This window comes from Neofelis nebulosa, chromosome 1, assembly GCF_028018385.1.
Source record: "Neofelis nebulosa isolate mNeoNeb1 chromosome 1, mNeoNeb1.pri, whole genome shotgun sequence".
Lineage (NCBI taxonomy): Eukaryota > Metazoa > Chordata > Mammalia > Carnivora > Felidae > Neofelis > Neofelis nebulosa.
Genome location: NC_080782.1, coordinates 66,047,931 through 66,069,085, shown reverse-complemented (window position 1 = coordinate 66,069,085; position 21,155 = coordinate 66,047,931). Strand labels below are relative to the sequence as shown.

The 21,155-nt window shown below is 42.2% G+C and overlaps 2 protein-coding genes and 1 pseudogene across 3 annotated transcripts in view; 1 reads left to right on the top strand and 2 right to left on the bottom strand.

Moving 5' to 3' along the window:
• Positions 1-2,760: 2,760 nt before the first annotated feature.
• LOC131508894 (mitochondrial import receptor subunit TOM7 homolog) lies at positions 2,761-4,717 on the bottom strand (annotated as a pseudogene).
• A 248-nt stretch (positions 4,718-4,965) lies between these two features.
• LOC131508850 (heterogeneous nuclear ribonucleoprotein A1) lies at positions 4,966-6,670 on the top strand. Its single transcript, XM_058724035.1, has one exon. It carries the CDS (start codon positions 4,995-4,997, stop codon positions 5,955-5,957), a length of 963 nt encoding a protein of 320 aa, XP_058580018.1. The 5' UTR covers positions 4,966-4,994; the 3' UTR covers positions 5,958-6,670.
• A 10,422-nt stretch (positions 6,671-17,092) lies between these two features.
• The window catches only part of FAF2 (Fas associated factor family member 2), a 78,734-nt gene continuing 74,671 nt past the window's right edge, over positions 17,093-21,155 (bottom strand). The window contains exon 11 of one of the 2 annotated variants that reach the window (XM_058724034.1): positions 17,093-20,372. In XM_058724034.1, the coding sequence (XP_058580017.1) occupies positions 20,190-20,372 (183 nt within the window). In that variant the 3' untranslated portion in view covers positions 17,093-20,189. The remainder of the gene's footprint in view (positions 20,373-21,155) is intronic. The other variant, XR_009260166.1, reaches the window with a different exon arrangement.

The window sequence follows — 21,155 nt, the reverse complement described above, 5'->3', positions numbered from 1 at the left end:
GCTGCCTTTGGCTACCTGTGTTCTTTTGGTGGGAAGTGGGGGTAATAATGTCGGTCTGAGAGTGGGTAGGGGATAGGGATAAGGTGGGCAGAAAAGACTGTTCTGTGCTGTGGCACCTTGGGGGTACCTCCTGATCAAGAAGGTCTACCAAGCCAGGTTAGTGATGACATTGTGGGCCATCTGCTTCACACTCAAATTAGGCAGGATTCTGTTGACAAGTGGCAGAATTCCATCTAACTGGTTAAGGCACTTGTTGGTCTGTCATTTAAATTTTGGAGGTAGGTTCTGCCTCAAGCATGACTGAATCGGGCTCAGGCATAGTATAAGGAACCAAGACCTCCCCTCATTTTACAAGTTTGTTTTGAAGGAGCTGTTTCTGTGTGGTAGTTCTTGGTAGCTCTAGCTCCATTTTTTCTAGTTTAGCATAATTCCAGGGGAAAACCATTTTCCCCAAAATATTCTAATGGGATGGAGTCATTAGACGCAACTTGAATTATGAGTGCATCCCTGAGCCATTCGCTACCGTCTCAGGGAGCTACAACAGCATGATTGGCCTGGCTTGCATTACATACTCTCCCACCCACAGGCCCTACTCAGACTACGTGGACTTGAGTCCCTCATCCTCAGGCTCAGTGGGGACAAGGGGCTTGAGAACCACCCAAGAGACCAGGTTGGTAATGCAGTTGCATTCCTCTTACCTGTGATGGTGTATGGTGCTGCAGGGTTATCAGCTGACTTGTTAGCATGTCAAAGCAACATGGTCTGGAGCAGGAACAGTGGGCTGGGGTCAGGAGACCCAGGATCTGGTATGTGTGTGATGCCACTATCTGTAGCCTTGGTCAGGTCACTTTCCTTTCAGCTTCTGGATCATCTGCAAAATAAGGGACAATCAGTTGAGTGGTTCCCTATGTCCGTTTCAGAAAATGTGCTATGGGAGTGTGTGTGTGTGGCAGTGGGGGGGGGGGGGGGGGTTGGTTAAGAAGGGCTCTGTGGTTAAATAAGTTTGGGAAATTCCACACTAAAGGGTAACAGGAGCCTATATTGCAGGGCTTCTCTGAGCCTTGGCTATGCTGATGTGTTATAAGCTTCCAAGAAGTACTTCCTATGAGCAGTACTTCCTACATTTAGCTTGTTTGGCTACGGGCAATGTTCAAGTTGCATTTGCTGGAGTACACTGGGAAGTGCTGGACTAGACCAGTGGTAGCAACTGAGTTCCCAGGGCCCTAGTCTGAAGTCTAGGGAAGTTGCTAGACTTTTTTCAATATTTCAAAAAACCTGTGGGGGAAAAAATAAAAACATGAACTTACCAGTTGATGCAAAAAAAATCAAAACAAAAAAAAAAACACACCAAAATTCAACAGTTATCATGATAAAAAAAAAAAAAAACTCAGCAAGCTAGAAATAGAGGGTAATTTCAATGGGATAAATAACATATACAAAAAACCCAACAGCTAACCATATGTAATGGTGTGAAAGACTAGGTGCTTCCCCCTTGAGGTCAGGACTAGGCAAGGTTATCCACTCTTCACTACTTGTACTCAACATCATACAGAAAGTCCTAGCCAGCACACTGAGATATGGCAAGAAAAAGGAAATAATATTAAGCCTACAGACTGAAAAGAAAATTGTCCCTGTTTGGAAATTTGATAACCTATAAATTATCAAGATCTCATGGAGATTTTAAAAATCCCAAGGAATATACAAAAAAACTAGAAATGAATTCATCAAGTCATAGATTACAAGATGAATATACAAGAATTATATTCTACATAGTAACAATGAACACATGAGAATCAAAATTTGAAACACAATAGTACTATATAATCACTCAAGAGATATGAAACATATACATCTAACAAAACGTGTTATGAGATTTATATGTTGAAAATTACAAAACACTAGATGAAAGAAATCAAAGATCTACATAAATAGAGAAACATGTCATGTTCTTGGATTACAAGACTTGGCAGTAGGAAGGATACTATTTCTTCCCATATTAACCTGTGAGTTTAATGCAATTCCTATCAAAATTCTGGCAGTTTGTTTTGAGATAGACATTCTTACTTCAACATGCATATGAAAAGGCAAAGAAATAAGTAGCAAAGACAACCTTGAAAAAACAAGAATAAAGTGAGAAGAATCACTCTACCTGATTTGAAGAGTTACTGAAGAGCCACATTAAAGCAATATGGTAGAGAGATAAACAAGTAGATCAATGGGACAGAATAAAGATCCTTGGAACAGACCCTGTACAAGTATGACCAACTAATTTTTGAGCATTCAATGAAGGATAGTCTTTTCAACAAATACTACTGGAATAGCTGAACATGCATAAAAAATAAAAAAGAATCTTGCCTTAAGTCACAACACAAAAATGAACTGAAAATGGATCATTGATTTAAAGGTAAAACATAAAGCTAGAAAACTTTTACAAGACAAGTGAAAATCTTCACTACAACCTAGGGCTTGGTGAAGAGATCTTAGACATGACACCAAACGCAATACATGAAAGGAGGAAAAAATGATAAATTGGACTTTACCAGAAATTAAATGCTTAATTTACAAGTAACATATCTGAGAAATGACTCATGTCAGATATATAAAGAACTTTTAAAACTCAAGACAATCCAATTAGAACATGGGCAAAAGACATGAAAGGACACATTAAGCAGAGGATATTTCATTTGTTCAACATCATAAGCTATTAGGGAAATGCAAATTCAACTACAATAAGATCATTACACACCTGTAAAAACAACAAAAATAATAAATAGTGACAATATCAAATTCTGGTAAGGATGCAGGGAAATTGGATTTCTCATACATTGCTCTCATACAGCCACTCGAATATAGTTTGGCAAGTTTTTTTTTTCTTTTTTAACATTTATTTTGATACAATCTATCATAAGTAGAGGTTCCACTCTGCCACAGATGCATCTGTGAAGAGCCCTGTGCCATTCAACTGATGATCATCTAAATAGTGTCCCATCTTTTTATCTCAGTCACAGCACATACCTTCCATGTTATTTGTCCATTAATTGCTTCCAAACCCAGATGACCAATATAGTTCCTTATCCCTTAAGAAAGCTCAACATGATTGGTTCAGGCATACCAGGATTTGCACCCCCTTAAATTGCAGGTAAATCATGAGAGGAATAACACTCCAGTGGGTGGCAAATTGGCTACCCTTGAGGAGCTATGCAGCCCCTGCTTGGCCTCTTTGCTCAGCTTCACCATGGCAACAGCCTGGCAGTTTCCTATAAAACTAAACATATACTTACTAAATGACCCAGCACTCCTGGGCATTTATCCCAGAAAAATGAAAACATGTCCACACAAAAGCACGTACAGAAATGTTCACAGCTGCTTTCTTCATAATAGGGGAACAACTTAAATATCCTTTGATGAGCAAATGGTTGAATTATGACCCATCCAGATCATGGAATACTGCTTAGCAATAAAAGAAAGAAACTCAGGGTGCCTGGCTGGCTCAGTTGGTGGAGCTTGTGACTCTTGATCTCAAGCTCATGAGTTCAAGCCCCACATTGGGCGTAGAGCTCACTTAAGAAAAGAAACAAACTATTGATACATGCAACAACTTGGATGGATCTCAAGGGAATTATACTGAGAGAAAAAAAGCCAATCACTAAGGTGATATATCTATCCATTTTTATAACATTATCAAAATGACAACATTAGAGAGATGGAGAATAGATTAGTGGTTGCTGGGGTTAGGGATGGTGGAATAAGGGTGTGTGTGTCTCACTTATAAAAGAGTAGCAGGGGTAAGATCTTTGTGGTAATGCAACAAAGATTGCTTCTTGATTATGGTGTGGTTACATGAATTTATACAAATGATACAACTGGCAACTGCCCCCCCACACACACACACATACACAAATATGTATATGTAAAACTGGTGAAATCTGTGGATATTACCAATGTCAGTTTGCTGGTTTATATAAGATGTTATCATTGAGGGAAACTAAGGGTTAAATAAGACCTTTTTGTAATAGTTTTACAACTTCCCATAAATCTATATTTATTTCAAAATAAAAAGTAAAAAAAAAAAGCCTGTGGGAAATGGATAAATTATGACATTATGAATCAGATTAAAATCCTATCATTTTTGTACTACACATAGAAAATCCTAAAGACTCTACCAAAAACTACTAAAAATAATAAAAGAATTAAGTGACAGGATACAAAACTAACACCCAGAAATTGGTGGCGTTCCTATATGCTAATAATGAAGTAGAAGAAAGAGAAATTATGAAAACAATGCTATTTACAATTGCACCAAAAAGAACAAAATACCTAGGAATAAACTTAACCAAAGAGGTGAAAGAACTATCTCTGAAAACTATAAAACACAAATGAAAGAAATTGAAGATGACAAAAACAAATGGATTGGAAGAATATTAAAATTCCCATACTACCCAAAGTAATTTACAGATTCAATGCAATCCCTATCAAAATACCAACAACAGTTTTCTTTTTTTAACATTCTTTTTTAAATTTTTAAATTTTATTTTAATGTTTATTTATTTTTGAGAGAGAGAGGCAGAGACAGAGGGAGACACAGAATCCAAAACAGGCTCCAGGCTCTGAGCTGTCAAAACAGAGCCCGATGCGGGGCTCAAACTCACAAAACTGTGAGATCATGACCTGAGCCAAAGTCGGACGCCCAACTGACTGAGCCACCCAGGTGCCCCTTCTTCTTCTTCTTTTTTTTTTTTTTTTTTTTTTTTGTATTTTAAGAGAGTGAGAGAGTGAGCAGGGAGAGGGGAAGAGGGAGAGAGAAAGAATCTTAAACATGGGACTGGATCCCTCAACCCTGGGATCATGACCTGAGCTGAAATCAATAGTCAGACACTAAACCAACTGAGCCACCCAGGTGCCCCACCAACAGCACTTAAAAAAACAACAAAACTCTTTCTGCCCGTGGACGCCGCCGAGTAAGCATCGTGAAAGTCTCCCCTCCCACCGCCATCATGTCTAAGTCAGAGTCTCCCAAAGAGCCTGAACAGCTGCGGAAGCTTTTCATTGGAGGTTTGAGCTTTGAAACAACCGATGAGAGTCTGAGGAGCCATTTTGAGCAATGGGGAACGCTTACGGACTGTGTGGTAATGAGAGATCCAAACACCAAGCGCTCCAGAGGCTTTGGGTTTGTCACCTATGCCACTGTGGAAGAGGTGGATGCAGCCATGAATGCAAGGCCACACAAGGTGGATGGAAGAGTTGTGGAACCAAAGAGGGCTGTCTCGAGAGAAGATTCTCAAAGACCTGGTGCCCACTTAACTGTGAAAAAGATTTTTGTCGGTGGCATTAAAGAAGACACTGAAGAACATCATCTAAGAGATTATTTTGAACAGTATGGGAAAATTGAAGTGATTGAAATCATGACTGACCGAGGCAGTGGCAAAAAGAGAGGCTTTGCTTTTGTGACCTTTGATGACCATGACTCTGTAGACAAGATTGTCATTCAAAAATACCATACTGTGAACGGCCACAACTGTGAAGTAAGGAAAGCTTTATCTAAGCAAGAGATGGCTAGTGCTTCTTCCAGCCAAAGAGGTCGAAGTGGTTCTGGGAACTTCGGTGGTGGTCGTGGAGGTGGTTTCGGTGGGAATGACAACTTTGGCCGTGGAGGAAACTTCAGTGGGCGAGGTGGCTTTGGCGGCAGTCGAGGTGGTGGTGGATATGGTGGCAGTGGGGATGGCTATAACGGATTTGGTAACGATGGAAGCAACTTTGGAGGTGGTGGAAGCTATAATGATTTTGGCAATTACAACAATCAATCTTCAAATTTTGGACCCATGAAAGGAGGAAATTTTGGAGGCAGAAGCTCTGGCCCCTATGGTGGTGGAGGCCAATACTTTGCCAAACCACGAAACCAAGGTGGCTATGGCGGTTCCAGCAGCAGCAGTAGCTATGGCAGTGGCAGAAGGTTTTAATTACTGCCAGGAAACAAAGCTTAGCAGGAGAGGAGAGCCAGAAAAGTGACAGGGAAGCTACAGGTTACAACAGATTTGTGAACTCAGCCAAGCACAGTGGTGGCAGGGCCTAGCTGCTACAAAGAAGACATGTTTTAGACAATACTCATGTGTATGGGCAAAAAACTCGAGGACTGTATTTGTGACTAATTGTATAACAGGTTATTTTAGTTTCTGTTCTGTGGAAAGTGTAAAGCATTCCAACAAAGGGTTTTAATGTAGATTTTTTTTTTGCACCCATGCTGTTGATTGCTAAATGTAATAGTCTGATCATGACGCTGAATAAATGTGTCTTTTTTTTAAATGTGCTGTGTAAAGTTAGTCTACTCTGAAGCCATCTTGGTAAACTACCCCAACAGTGTGAAGTTAGAATTCCATCAGGGTGATGCCAGGTTCCATTTGAAATTTATTTGCAACCTGCTTGGGCACAGAAGCCGTTGTCTCCACAAACATTGGTGTGGTTGAACTGACAGTTAATGTGTTGTGACCTGGAGTTCACCGTTAAAAGGGTCACCCAAGCAAAGTCGTGGAGTTTATTTGGTTATTAATATGATTGTTGGCACATCCTATGCAATATATCTAAATTGAATTATGGTATCAGATAAAATTATAGATGGGATTAAAGCTTGTGTATCGTCCATTATCATGTGTAATCAATAAACGATTTAATATTCTCTTGAAAAAAAAAAAAAAAAACTAGAACAAATATTACCAAAATTTGTATGGAACCACAGAAGGCCCTGGATAGCCAAAGCAATCTTGAGAAGGAAGAACAAAGCTGGAGATATCACAAGTCCAGATTTCAAGATATAGTGCAAAGCTGTAGTAATGAAAACAGTATAGTGCTGGCACAAAAATAGACACATATTTTTCTCAGTGGAACAGAAGACCCCAGAAATAAACCCACAATTATATAGTCAATTAATCTATGACAAAGGAGGCAAGAACATACAATAGGGAAAAGACAGTCTCTTTAATAAATGGACAAACAGGACAGCTACATGCAAAAGAATGAAGTTAGACCACTTTCTAACACCATGTACAAAAATAAACTTGAAATGGATTCAAGAACTAAATATGAAACCTAAAACCACAGGGACACCTGGGTGGCTCAGTTGGTTGTCTGACTTTGACTCAGGTCATGATCTCACAGTTTGTGGGTTCAAGACCCACATTGGGCTCTGTGCTGACAGCTCAGAGCCTGGAGCCTGTTCCAGATTCTGTGTCTCCGTCTTTTTCTGACCACCCCCCCCCCCCCCAATGCTCTCTCTGTCTCTGTCTCAGTCTCCCTCTCAAAAATAAACACTAAAAAAAGTTTTTTTTAAATACATAAAACAAAAGAAACCTAAAACCATGAAAAGCTAGAAGAGGAAACAGGCAGTAATTTTTCTGACATCAGCCATAGCAACAGTTTTTTAGATGTCTCCTGAGGCAAGGTAAACCAAAGCAAAAATAAACTATTGAGACCACATCAAAATAAAAAGCTTTGTCCAGCAAAGGAAACCATCAACAAAATAAAAAGACAACCTACTGAATGGGAGAAGATATTTACAAATGATATATCTGATAAGGGGTTAATATCTAAAATATATAAACAACTTATACAACTCATCACAACAGCAACAATAAAACTGAGTAAAAAATGGGCAGAGGACCTGAATAGACTTTTTTCCAAAGACGACCTACAGATGACCAACAAACACATTAAAAGATGCTTAACATCACTAATCATCAAGGAAATGTGAATCAAAACTACAATGAAGTATCACTTTACACCAGTTAGAAAGGCTAAAATCAAAATGACAAGAAACAAGTGTTGGCAAGAATTTGGAGAAAAAGGAACTGTTGGCAGGAATGTGAATTGGTACAGCCACCGTGGGAAACAATATGGATGGACCTAGAGGGTATCAGACTGAGTGAAATAAGTCAGACTGAGAAAGACAAATACCATAGGATTCCGCTCATAAATAGAATCTAAAAAAATGTATTAAAAATTATTAAAAAGCAGACCTATAAATACAGAGAACAAATTGATGGTTGCCATAGGAGGAGGTGGGTGGGTGGGGGTTCAGCAAAATGGGTAAAGGGGAGAGGGAGATACAGTCTTCCAGTTATGCAATAAGTCACGGGAATAACAGGCACAGCATACAGAATACAGTGAATGATATTGTAATAGCAATGTAATGGAACAAGTGGTAGCTACATTTGTAGTGAACATAGCATAATGTATAAACTTGTCAAATCACTAAGTTGTACACCTGAAACTAATGTAACATTATACTCAAACAAAAAAGAAATTAAAAAAATTAAAAATCCTATCGTCTTGGAGCACCTGGTTGGTTCAGTTGTTAGAGCATTCAACTCATGATTTCAGGGTTGTGAGTTCAAGCCCCATGTTGGGCGTAGAGCTTAAAGAACAAATAAATATTTTTTAAAATCCTATCCTCTTTGGGTTATAGTTTTGTTATTTGAAGGTGTGGCAGCAGGTGGCGGGGCAGTACGGTGGTAGGAGGTCATTCTGGTTTCCTCCCTTGTATCAAAAGCTCTGCCTGCCAGCAACTACAGCTATGCCTGGCCCATGGTAGCCATTCTTTGAAGAGTGAATGAATTGGCAGTAAAATGCATCTTTACTTTAATAATATTGGTAAAACTGGCAACAACCCTCCAAGGGGTACATGCCACAAGTTCTTGGAGGGAAGAAGGTGGAGCTCCAGGACCAGATGCTTTCTCACCACTTTGGCCTTGGCCTCAGTACCTCAGAATCCTTTGAGCTCAGCCTGTATACTGATGGGAAAAACGTCCTTCTCTGGGCACAGAGTGGGTAACAGCCTAGATACTGTATAAGGGAAGTTTAACTGACACGGAGTCCTCAGCACCTTGTATGGTGCTTCCCATCTTGTTTGTGCTAAATAAAGTCATTCAACAAAACTGGCTGAGTGTTTCTGCCCAAAGCCACAAACTGTTCTAGGCAGTGACTGGGAACTCCAGTGAATGAGACCAAGTTCCTGCCTCCAGGAAGCTGGCATTCCAGAGGAGAGCTAGACAATATACAAGTAAACAATAACTTCAAATTAGGGGCACCTGGGTGGCTCAGTCAATTAAGTGTCTGATTTCAGGTTAGGTCATGATCTTGCAGTTCATGACTTCAAACCCCACACTGGGCTCTGTGCTGACAGCTCAGAGCCTGGAGCCTGCTGCAGTTTCTGTGTCTCCCTCTCTGCCCCTCCCCTGCTTGCACTCTGTCTCTCTCTCGTTCTCTCACAAAAATTATTTTAAAATTTTAAATTCAAATTATCACAAGGGTCATGAAGAATTCAGGGGCAGGGGCACCCTGACATAGGGGTGGTCTCCCAGGGGAGGCGATGTTGAGATGAGACCTGAATGATGAACAGGAGCTAGTCAGGAGAAAAGCATTCCAGAAGGAGGGAACAGAATGTGCAGAAGCTCAGAGGCAGGAAGGAGTTTGGGCAAGAACACAGGATGAAGCTAAGGAGATGAAGTTGAAGAGAAGGGCAGGGGTCAGGTCCCAGAGGGCCTTATAACCAGTGTTTCATTTGTTCCTCAGCTCCGAGTTGAGGTATATATTATCTTTGGTTTCTATATGAAGAAGCTGTGGCTCAGAGAGGCCCCAGTCTAAGTCCCAGGCCCAAGTAGAAAGTGGGAGAATCAGGATAGCCTGGTAGTCTTTCCACTCTGCATTCTCCAAGTCAGAGAACCCACTTCTGAAAAATCCTAACAGAGGCCTCCTTCAGCCTGTTTTCCCCTGCCACCTTACAACTTCCTGGATGCAACAGGAGACGGAAGCCCTCTGTCCCTCACATGGGTTCTTGGGAATGACAGCCGCAGAAGAATCTTGGGTTTTTGTTTTATGAACAGGGAGACTGAAGTCAGACTGATTTCAGCCCTGAAGATAAACCTCCTTTGTCATTTCACTGGAAGATGGGTGATGACAGACGTTGAGGTTCCATGTTTGTCTTTCCCTTCTCTCACCTGTCTTCTCCAGCTTCCCTATGACACGGGTTGGAAGCAGTAGAACCATTATCCCAATCTAATCTCACTCTCATCAGCCTCTGCGTGTCCCTCCTTCCTTCTAGCCACCCCCAGGTTCTCATGGTTTACCCAACATGCCATTTTCACCCCTGTGTTGTGCATGCTGTTTCCTCTGCTTAGACGACTATTCACATTTCATTAAGTGCCCACCATGCTGCCGAATTATCCCTCATGGGATCCTTCTTCTGATTGATTTCTTTACTGTAAAACTGTTATTACTTCCCTCATAGTTCCTGCTGAAGAACCTGACACTCAGATAGGGGAGAGGACTTTCCAGAGATTCCGGAGAGTTGGGATCAAGCCCAGGTCCATCTCCCCCTGCAGCCCTTGCCCTTGAGCCACACTATGTTGTCTCAAATGCTTGAACTCCTCTCCTCCTGGTAAGCATGCTCCTTTTCCAAAGCCCAGTTTGAATGTCCCATCCTCAAGTGAGCTTCCCCAGATCCCTCCCTCAAGTCAGAGAAGAACACACTTCTACCCTGCTTCCTCAGCACACCATGCAGACAGCTTTCCCCATATGCCTCACCTGTTACAATCAATCTGGTTGGCTGCCCATGTCTCTGCTTCACTAGACCAAAAGTCATCACATACGCCAAATGCCCAGATCCTAGCAAAAGGGCAAGGACACAGTAGGCATCAGTGAGGGTTATCTGAACAGGTGATTGAATAAGTGAACAAATGAGCTGCTTGGAGGGAAAGCATATGGGAAGTTGACCCCAGTCCCAGGGCCCAGATGATTACACAGGCCTTGCCCTCTCTTTCCAGTGTCCAGCATAGTGAATTAACTGTTATCTCTCCCATTTCCAATTATTTTTCTGCACGATGATACTTTGAACCACCACCACCCCGGCCTCCACAGTTCTGACAAGCTGGGGCAAACCTGTCGAACTCCGCTGTTATTTCAACCTCAGATAAAGTCTCTGACAGAGAAGTGCATGCTGGGAAAGCCCTCCTAACAACAGAGGGCTCACTGCTGTTCAGTGCTCAACACAATGGCAGGTTGCTCAGCCAGAAATTAACCACATCTGCTGAGGGCGAATGGATTTATTTTAGCAAATGTATAAACATTTTATGTGACTTTAACCCAAGTATATCCAGGGGGGGGAGAAAAAAAGCTCGAAGCAACTATGCCAAAATATTAATGTTAGTAATTTTGGGTGATGGGACTACAAATAAGGGTTATTTTCTTCTTTATGCTTTTCTGCAATTTTTCAAAAGAAAAGGCTTTCCCCAATCTACTTGCCAATTATGTTTCTTCATCCCAAAGGTGGAAGTCCCAACATCCCATGGATGTCCTCTACTTCTAACAACACCTTTCCACCAACCCACCCTTTCTGAAACCTAGACCTCACCCTTTCTAAGATTTGGCTTTCAATTCTGGGACCTACCACATAGTCTTTCAACACATCAGTTTTTCTGGTTTTTTCCCCCCCTTAAATTAGCTACAGTGGGTTTCCTGTTTGTTACCTGCAAGTAAAGATCTCTAATATAGGCACCAAAAGATAAGAGCTATGTGAGAAGATCCAGGGGTGTGCAGTTTCTATGTGTCTAAATTGATTTATATCTACACTCCTTGCCATGCCAGCACCTGTGTTATAATAAGCCAGAGTGTTATAAATATGATTCTGGAAGACCAGAATCACGTGGCATAGGCACTTGGTAGGCTGGCAATCAGAGGAGTTTGAGAAATTGACAGCTTATTTTCTAAACCATTTATCTTGAGTGTTAGTTGTGTTAGTACAGCTTTAGGCAGGAAGTGCATTAGTGTGTTTAGGGAACAATCAAGAGATCTGTGTGGTTAATTAGTATGACCATGCAGGGGAACAGAAAAACAAAGCTGTAAAGAGGCCCCAGAGTTGAAGTCCCCAACTTCTAGGCTGAAGAGCTGGACTTTCATCTGGGACAAAGCGGGTGCAGAGAGATTCTGAATGCCTGCATGTGCCCTCTGTTTTCAGAAAGAAAACTGGCAGCAGTGAAGAAAATAGACTGGCGACAGGTCCTGGCTTTTCATATCTACTCCCACTGTATATTCTGGTCTCAATCTCATATGGACTGTTTTCCCAGAAAACCACCTAAGTCTTCCTATATTCTAGTCTGCACTCTTTAAAACAGCTATTTCAAATCAAAAGTCTTCTTAGACCTCTGACCCCACCATCTCCCCACAATATGACAGAGTTACCGTCACATATGGACATTTTCAACTTCTGCCTTCAAATCTACAAATGCACTTTCTGCTCCCATCCTTCCTCTTAAGGCCAACCTTTCCACCATCCCAGGGACATCTTTCTCTGTTATCCTTTCTCTATGCACCTTCAACATTTTTCTCTAAAATCTCACTGCTTTTAACACTTACACATAATGAAGTCTCTCCTATGTTAAATAACCTTTCCTCATTCATAATGCTTCTCTGGCTTGTCCTATTTCCTCCAATACCTTCCACTGACAAATTTCATGAGAGCTGCCTACATTCCATCTTTCCACTTCATTTCCCATTCATTACTTCTGCCTTCTGATGCTGTACTCTACTGAAATAGCACCTGTGAAGGTCACCAGGGACTGTTTTGTTCTTAAAATGCTGTTGTCAGAAATCTGGACACTCCATCACCCTCTGTATCTAATCAGCCTTCAGGACCTCCTTGGTTATTGTGCCTTCTACATACTTCTCATTTCCATCATTAACGCTTCTCTATCCCCACACCATTCCTAATCCAAGACTCAATCATATCACCTCTTAGTCTTGCCCCATCCCATCCAATCTCCCCACAGTGACAGAATCAGCTTTCTGAAACCCAAATCTGATGTGTCTCCCTTGCTTAAAGCCCCTCAATGGCCCTCAAGATAAAGTATGATTCCCTAACCTAATTCACATAATCTGACCCCCAGGTACCAGGTGGGGAACTTTTCTATTTACAAAGATCTTGTAAGACACCAATGAACATGGCAATTAGGAGGTTGCAGTTGACTATAAGAGATGGTCAGTGGGGATGGAAGTTCAATCAACAGGAGGTTAAGGAAGTGGAGGCTGGTTGTGCAAGCTATCTTGGCAGGAAAGGAAATAGGACCGGGACCTGTGGGTAAGGTAAGATTAAGGTTTTGCAAGGGAGGAGATGCCAAACATTTTTAGATGGAACATGAAGAGAGATTCAAGCAAATGAAAAGATAGTTGTAAAGGTTCTGGCAATGATGACACAAATCAGAGACTGAGCCCACACTGCTGGCAGGAGTATAAATAACTTTTCTGGACTAGAATTTGGAAATCATACAATCATTTAAAAAAGTAAAATTTCCAACCTTTGATTCAGTAACTTCACTTCTGGGATTCTTCTTCCCTGAGAAAACAAGCATAGGTGTGTACACTTAGCTACAGGGATGATGTTTATCAGTCTGTACTTAGAAAAGCAAAACAGGGGTGCCTGGGTGGCTCGGTCGGTTAAGCGTCCGACTTCGGCTCAGGTCATGATCTCACGGTCCGTGAGTTCGAGCCTCGCGTCGGGCTCTGTGCTGACCGCTCAGAGCCTGGAGCCTGTTTTGGATTCTGCATCTCCCTCTCTCTCTGCCCCCCCCCCCCCCCGTTCATGCTCTGTCTCTCTCTTTCTCAAAAATAAATAAACGTTTAAAAAAATTTTTTTTTAAAGAAAAGCAAAACAAACAAAACAAAACAAAAAACAACCTAAAATGTCGTAAGAGGATTTTGATCAGTTTTGGTACATCCATTCAGTGAAATGATGCATAGTCATTAAAAATATACAGATAAGATATGAAATGGAGAGAATACAATATTTACAATGCCATCCCATTGTTGTAGAAAAAAAATGTTTTTATATGCAAAGTCTGGGAAGACATACATTGGAATATTAACAGTAGATACCTCCGGACAATGTGGTATTGTGAAGTTTTATTGTTTATTTGCACTTCCTAAAGTTTATCATGAATAGGAATACCTGAATAAAGAAAACAATTTATAAAATCACATACACACAGTGAGCCCATTTATATGAGTTTAAGAACAAACAAAACTTCTATGGTGAAAGAAGTCAGAGCAGTGGTTATCTCAGAGACGCTACAGACTGGGAAGACACACAAGAGAACTTTCTGAGGTAATTAAACATCCTGCATCTCGTTTTTGGTGTACACATAGGCAAAATTTTATCAAGCTGCGGATTTAAGATCTGGGCATTTTACTGTATGTAAATTATATCTCGTTCAAAAGAAAATACACCCACAAGACAGAAGGGAAAGAGGAAGCAGTTAACATCACAGAGCAATTTTGGGGTGAAAAAGGAAGATGAAGAAGTTCTGTGACAAGATCTCAATTTTCTCAGGAAGTAAGCTGTTTTGTAATGGGCTGTGAGTGAGGAAGATGCAGGTGGGCTTGGATTGAGAAAGGGGACACAGTGGAGCAGGGCCTATGCAGTAGAAATGCGTGGGGAGTTTCCTAGGGCTGGATCATAGGAGTGGGCATCAATCCCCGGGGCTCCTCAGTTTACTGTGGTATATGCCAGGACTCTGCAGCTTAAGGAACAAGAGGAGAGAAACCAAATGGTTCAGTTTCACTTCGTTAATTGTGACAGCGCTGGACTGTCATAGAGAGGGGGTAAAAAGCCAACAGAATTCTAGCAGGGAGAACTGGGAGGAGTGGAAAGGGACAGAAAGGCCTTGATGGCAGAGTAGAGATAGCGGAGTGGGAGCACTAAAGGCTGTGGTCAGAAAGGGTTTAGTTTTGAGGTCCTGAGGGTGAAATAGTTCAAAGTGGAAGCCATGCTCAAAGCACAGCACAGCTGGGAGGGACAGGAGCAAAGAAAGCAAACATTTACCAAGCATTCATCTTCCACCACCAGGCACTTCACAGGTTATCAGGCCATTTAAGCAGCACCTGAACTTTGCAAGGATGCACCACCATGATGTTTATAGATGAGGAAACGCCCTGAATCAGTCAGTCAGCAAGCAGCAGTTTCAAACCCAGATTGGACTCAAGGCTTCTACTACATTCAGCGGCTACACAAGTCAAATCATGAGCAATAGGACCAGAACTTTAGAGAATCCACATACGTAGATATAAGAGTCACCGAGGTTGCTGGTGGAGAGGAAAAGTATCAGTTGTCAACATCTGGGGGAATGTCCAGTAGCAACCAGAACAGGAAAAAGTAGCCCAAGCAGATGGCCCATGCTTTGGGAGCATTGTCCTGGAAGACAGTGCATTAGAGTGGCAGAAGAGAAATAGAGATCCATATCCTGGTTCAAAGATTCGAGAGAAAATGAGCAGTATTTGCTTAAGGGTTTTTTGAAGTGGTGTCTTCAAGGGAAAATCAGGTTTCAGCTTAAAGAAACCCGGGAGTTTGGGGCATGATTCCAAGAGTTACCAAGAAGGGCAGACAGAAGAGGGGAGGAGTAGGGTTGGGAGAGGGAGGATAGGCTCAGCACTGTGTTGGCAGGACCCGAAGTCATGAGGAAAAGACTTTGAGGGCTGGAGGCTCCACTGGGGTAAAAGCACATGGAGTTACAACTGCAACACCAGAAGCATGGCAAGGAAAAGTGTCAGGCATTGCCTGACTGACCATAGGCAAAGCTTCAACTTAACCCCTCCGCTTTAACCTCTCCTCCCTTTATCTAGGGTGAATGGTTAGCAGTGGGCAAGCTACAGACTGTTTTGAAAACAGTAATAGGAGCTATTACTTACCAAACACCAATTGTATGCCAGGTTAACTCTGCAGTAGCAATTCACTTAATCATGACTGCAGGGCTACAACCTACCCCTTTTTACAGATGATCAAACTGAAGCCTAGAGAGTTGAGGTTACTTGGCCAAAATCATGGCCACAGCCAGGATTTCGAACCAGGTGTATCTGGCATCAAAGTTCTAATCTTCCTTTATTCTGTTCATTGATGGCAAAAATTTTATACATAAGCTTCACAATCGTGTTCATTTTTAAAAGTGGATTGACCTAAGGTGAACAAACTCTTCTTGCAGACTTACTAGACTGAGCAGAAGACGTTCTAGTTCAGAAGGTACATTAAAAATAAAATGGAAGCCACACATCTTTGGATAAGCAACAGGGCAGATTCTGAAGGTAACAAGAATTCGTAGTTCACAGGAATAAGTTCTTTGCATGAAGTCAGACAGTGGGGAAGAAAAAGGCAAATAATTGAACCTAAAATTTCCTCTCGGAAATTAAAATACAAGGGTGTCTGGCTGGCTAAGTTGGTAGAGTGTGCAGCTCTCGATCTCAGGGTTGTAGGTTCAAGCCCCAAGTTGGGTGTGAAGGAAGGAAGGAAGGAAGGAAGGAAGGAAGGAAGGAAGGAAGGAAGGAAGGAAAGAAAGAAAGAAAGAAAGAAAGAAAGAAAGAAAGAAAGAAAGAAAGAAAGAAAGAAAGAAAGAAAGGGAGGAAGAAAGAAAGAAAGAAAGAAAGAAAGAAAGAAAGAAAGAAAGAAAGAAAGAAAGAAAGAAAGAAAGGGAGGAAGGAAGGGAGGGAGGGAGGGAGGGAGGGAGAATACAAGCAACAATACCTTAGGAGGGGAGCTCCAATAATAGTCCAGACTTTGTCAGATCAAAGGTGACTCTTCTTTAGGGACTCATTCGCAAGGACGTAGATCTGTTCTAGCAGGAGATGTGACATCCCTTATGAAACTGACAGTTACAACTGCAAAAAAACATTCCTTCAAAACACACTGCCATGGAGAAAGGGAACAATGACACCTGTGTTGGGCCCTTCATATATATTTGATTTAATCTACAAACCCATTCCAAGATAGACAGTGTTAACTTCATTTACAGTTGGGGGAAACTAACGAACTTGTTTGAAGCCACAAAAGGCCAAATTTGAACCCATATCTATCTGCCCCTCCTACCTATCCAGACTAAGTTGCCTCTTTTCACTGGAATGCACTACTGATTTATTTTAACTCCTTGCTTCTCTTTGATTCCCCCTTGCCTCTCAGCAATGCAATATCCTGTTCCCACCCCCATGGTTTCCCAAACTTTCCTTCATGAACACAGAAATTATCTACCACATCTCTCTTAAACAGAAAGACCCACAACTCATTATGAGATTTTGTTATAAAACATTTAATGTTAACCTACAATACAATGTAAACTTTTATGAAAAAAATTTAAAGTACACTAGATTTCTTCAGTAAATTATCACGTAACTATTCAGGCGCAGTACAAGTTGGGGCACTGCATCCTTTATGGATGGATTTCCTGTTGCTGCATTCCTCACAAGTCCTAAAAAAGCCAGTTGTAAAGTGGAGCTCCTTGTTCAAGCACCAGATAATACTCCCCTGATTTTGCATTCTGGGGTTATCACTCCTTCCCACAGTCATTTTCTGAAACTTTTTCCTTGGCCTTGGCACCATTAGCAATTTTCATAAAGACTGCTCAGTTGAAGATTATAGATTCTTCTTCTTCTTCTTCTTTTTTTTTTTTTTAAGAGATAAATATTCTCCTCTGGCCATTTTTTATCCAACCATCATAGTGGAAGCAAGCAAGGACAAAGTATTTGCCGCAGGAAATTCTGTAGAAGTGGAAGAAAAGACCAGAGAGGCCCCACTGAGGCTGCAAAAATTCAACTGACTCCAATTGGAGGTCTTTGCTTGGTGATTTCCCATGGTTATTCAGCTGAATCTACTTCAGTTTGGGGCGTGCAGAACAAAACTTGAAACAGGTGTCTTCGTTAGGTTGATGACTTGCTGTTTGAACAGCTGAAATAACCAAAGGTGATTTGGAAATGAGCAACTGCTTGCAGATCATCAGCTTCTCAGTATTTTCTCCCTTGCAGGTCCCATTGAGTTCTCCGAGGTCCTTGGGAGTAACACACAGATTGTACTGACTTGAAGTGATAAAATGTGCATCCTTCATGGGGGAGGAAGGGAGATGGCACCAGGCAGCAGCCCTAGGGTCAGCAAGGAGACAGGAATGGGGTCTGAGCAAAGCAGGCCTGTTTCAACATGGACTAGGAAGGAACATGTGCTTCAGATAAAACTTCTTGAAACCTAAAGTAAATGAGCAGGCAATCCCAAGAGCTGTACCGACATAGACTTTTTCTTAATATTCTGGCATCTGACCTCCTTCACTGAACAAGTTTTGAAAGGGCAAGAGGCATAAAGTGCACACTGTAGAATAAGATGCAGACTGAATTAAGGAAAAAGATTTACAACTTTCCAAGGAAGCATAAGCAAGACAGTACACCCAAACTAGAGAAGGCCCATAATACCCTCCTCTCCTGTGTAAGGCTAGGGAAACAGCTATGAATTTGACAGGGAGTGAGGCTCTGAGTTAAGTGGAAAAATTCCTCTTTGCATGGTTGTCAGCAGGAAGCAGACGTCACATAAAGCTAAGTGGAGAATATGGTTTATCCTGGTATTCACTCCAGATACATTTTATACCAACAGACAGTGATCTTCTACTCATCTGGCCCTGAGGCAGCTAGGAGCAGAATTAAGTTTTCCTACAGATGGTGCTCTAGACACCTGTGCCAAGGCCACTGGGAAATTCCCAGGCTCCCCACCCTGTCCCATGGTGTTTATCCCAACCACTGAGGGTTGCAGAAAATAGAAGCCACATCACTGCTACCTATAAGAGTGGCCCTTAGATTTTAGGTAAGCAAGAGAGAAAGCCTTTGGAGACTGCAAATCTACCAAGTTATGCTTTATTTTGATATGAACCCCCAGCCTCACAGCATGCTAGGAACTACAGTTACTTTGGTAGCTTGCTGTGTTACAAGTCTGCACCAGTCTAGCTGTAGAACACTTTGGAATATTTGCCAGCTCATGCTGGCATCTATTAATACATGGCCTAACCCATGTACCCATTACTAGAAACTCAACCACAGAAGAGACATCCAGAGGTTAAAAAACCCTATTACTTAAACAGAGCAATAGAGGGAGAGGATTAAAAACTGCCTCCAGCAAGTGGCTACATTAGAAACTAAAATGTGCCTTCCAACAACTTGGAAGTTCAGGAGTTTGGTCTTGGCTCCCCTCAAAGTCTCTAGTTCTAACCTTAAACCACCACCATCATCACCACCACCACCACCAGCACGACCACCACACTCCCACTGAGACAGGCAGGGCACTCTCATGGGGTTCTGCTGGTTCTACCATAGGCCCTGCTAGTCCTTTGGGAAGGCACCAAGCTTGGCAATTCAGGAAAGCTCAGGGATGGGCACGAAGAGCATGCATGTGTCAGAAGAGGAATGAAGAGCTGCTATCCTTTGGTTCAGATCCCATAATAACCACCTGGTACAGATTCCAAGGGAAAGCTGCAGTCATGTGTATAGGTGAGTATACACGGGAGTTCACACCACACGTATGGGTATATCTGTCTATACATAGCCTTTGCAGGGCAATGAATCCAGATTTCCTCCCCAATACTCCAAGTGGGGAGCACAGGTGGCAAGAAAGGACAGCAAGAGTTGGACCAAAAAGAACAACCTCTCTGGGAATGTGAGAGGGACAATGGCAGAAATAAGCACAAACCAGCCCAGGGCACCTTTATTATACTCTTGTGGGCTAAGGAGCCCAGGGCATGAACTCATAGGCTTAAGAATTGGCTCTTTATCAAATAAAGTTAAGGAAAAAAAAAAAAAAACAACAAACACCTACATCAGCCTCATTCCTTTGGTCATTACAAAGCAACAGAAAACATTTAAAAGTTATTCATAAATGGTGGGAAGTTCAAGGAACATCTCTGTTCTGTGCCTTCTCTTCCCTCTCTTCTCCGGTGGTGGGAGAAGCAAGTCCTCAAGAGATGCTGCAGTAGCTGGTTGATGGGGAGGTTTTTTTCACTTTTATTTTCCATAAAAGCAAGAATGAATGAGAACTAGTGAGAATGTCCCCTTCCCCAGCTGGGACAATGACTGGGTTGGAGGTGAAGAGTCTCCTTTCGTTGGAAGGTGCGTGGTGCAGAGGCAGTAGGGAAGGGTGGGCTTGCCGGCGGGAACATTCATTGCTGACCTCGCGCGCACACACAGGTGGTGACTCTTTTAGGCAGCATGGTTTCTGATCCCTCCTTAGGATGCAGCAGTCTTTTAAAAAAAATATTGTATTATAATAATAATAATAATATGAATTTCTCTCTCTTGTTTTTTTGTTTTTGTTTTTCCATTTCTTTTAGGGATTAGGGTAGGAGGGGAGAGGAAAAAAAATGTCATTCATCTGTAAGGTCCTGAACAAAGAGAACCTCTGTGTGGCTGAGTCCGGCCTCCTGCAGCGTGGGGGGGTTGGGCCATTCCTCTGAAGGGATGCAGGGCAGCACCCGCCGGGGAAAGTTGGCTTCAATCTGAAACTTTTCTGGGCTTTCTTTCAAGGAGAATAAGAAGTCGTGGATTACCTGCAGATCATACAGGAAAAGGGTGGTGAGAAAGACAAAGACAGACAACACAACTATGAAATCAAATATCCCTAGCTCTCACCAGGATGACTCTGAGATATGAAGTAATCACATTACAGTGGAATTCTATTGTGAGGTCCTTCCATTTCACACAGCAAATACGTAGGGCAGTTCTTCGAAGAGATTACACAGCCAATGCCAGTCCTACTTCCGAACTGATTCATGGTTTTTTTTTTTGTTTTTGGACAACTTGTTTGCTATAAAGCTAAAAATTTTTTACTTAGAAATAATCAAAGGGGTGCCTGGGTGACTCAGTCAGTTAAGTGTATGACTCTTGATTTCAGCTCAGGTCACGAGATCAAGCCCTGCATTGGGCTTTGTGCTGACAGCGTGGAGCCTGCTTGGGGTTCTCTCTCTCCCTCTCTCTCTCTGTCCCTCCCCTGAGCACGCTTCTTGCTCTCAGAATAAATAAATAAGCTTAAAAAAAACATAGGCGCCTGGGTGGCTCAGTCGGTTAAAAGTCCAACATTGGCTCAGGTCACAATCTCACAGTTCGTGGGTTCGAGCCCTGCATCCAGCTCTGCGCTAACAGCGTAGAGCCTGCTTCAGATCCTCTGTCTCCCTCTCTGCCCCCCGCTGCTGTGCGCGCGCACTCTCATGTGTGCTCTCTCAAAAATAAACATTAAGAGGGGCGCCTGGGTGGCGCAGTCGGTTAAGCGTCCGACTTCAGCCAGGTCATGATCTCGCGGTCTGTGAGTTCGAGCCCCGCGTCAGGCTCTGGGC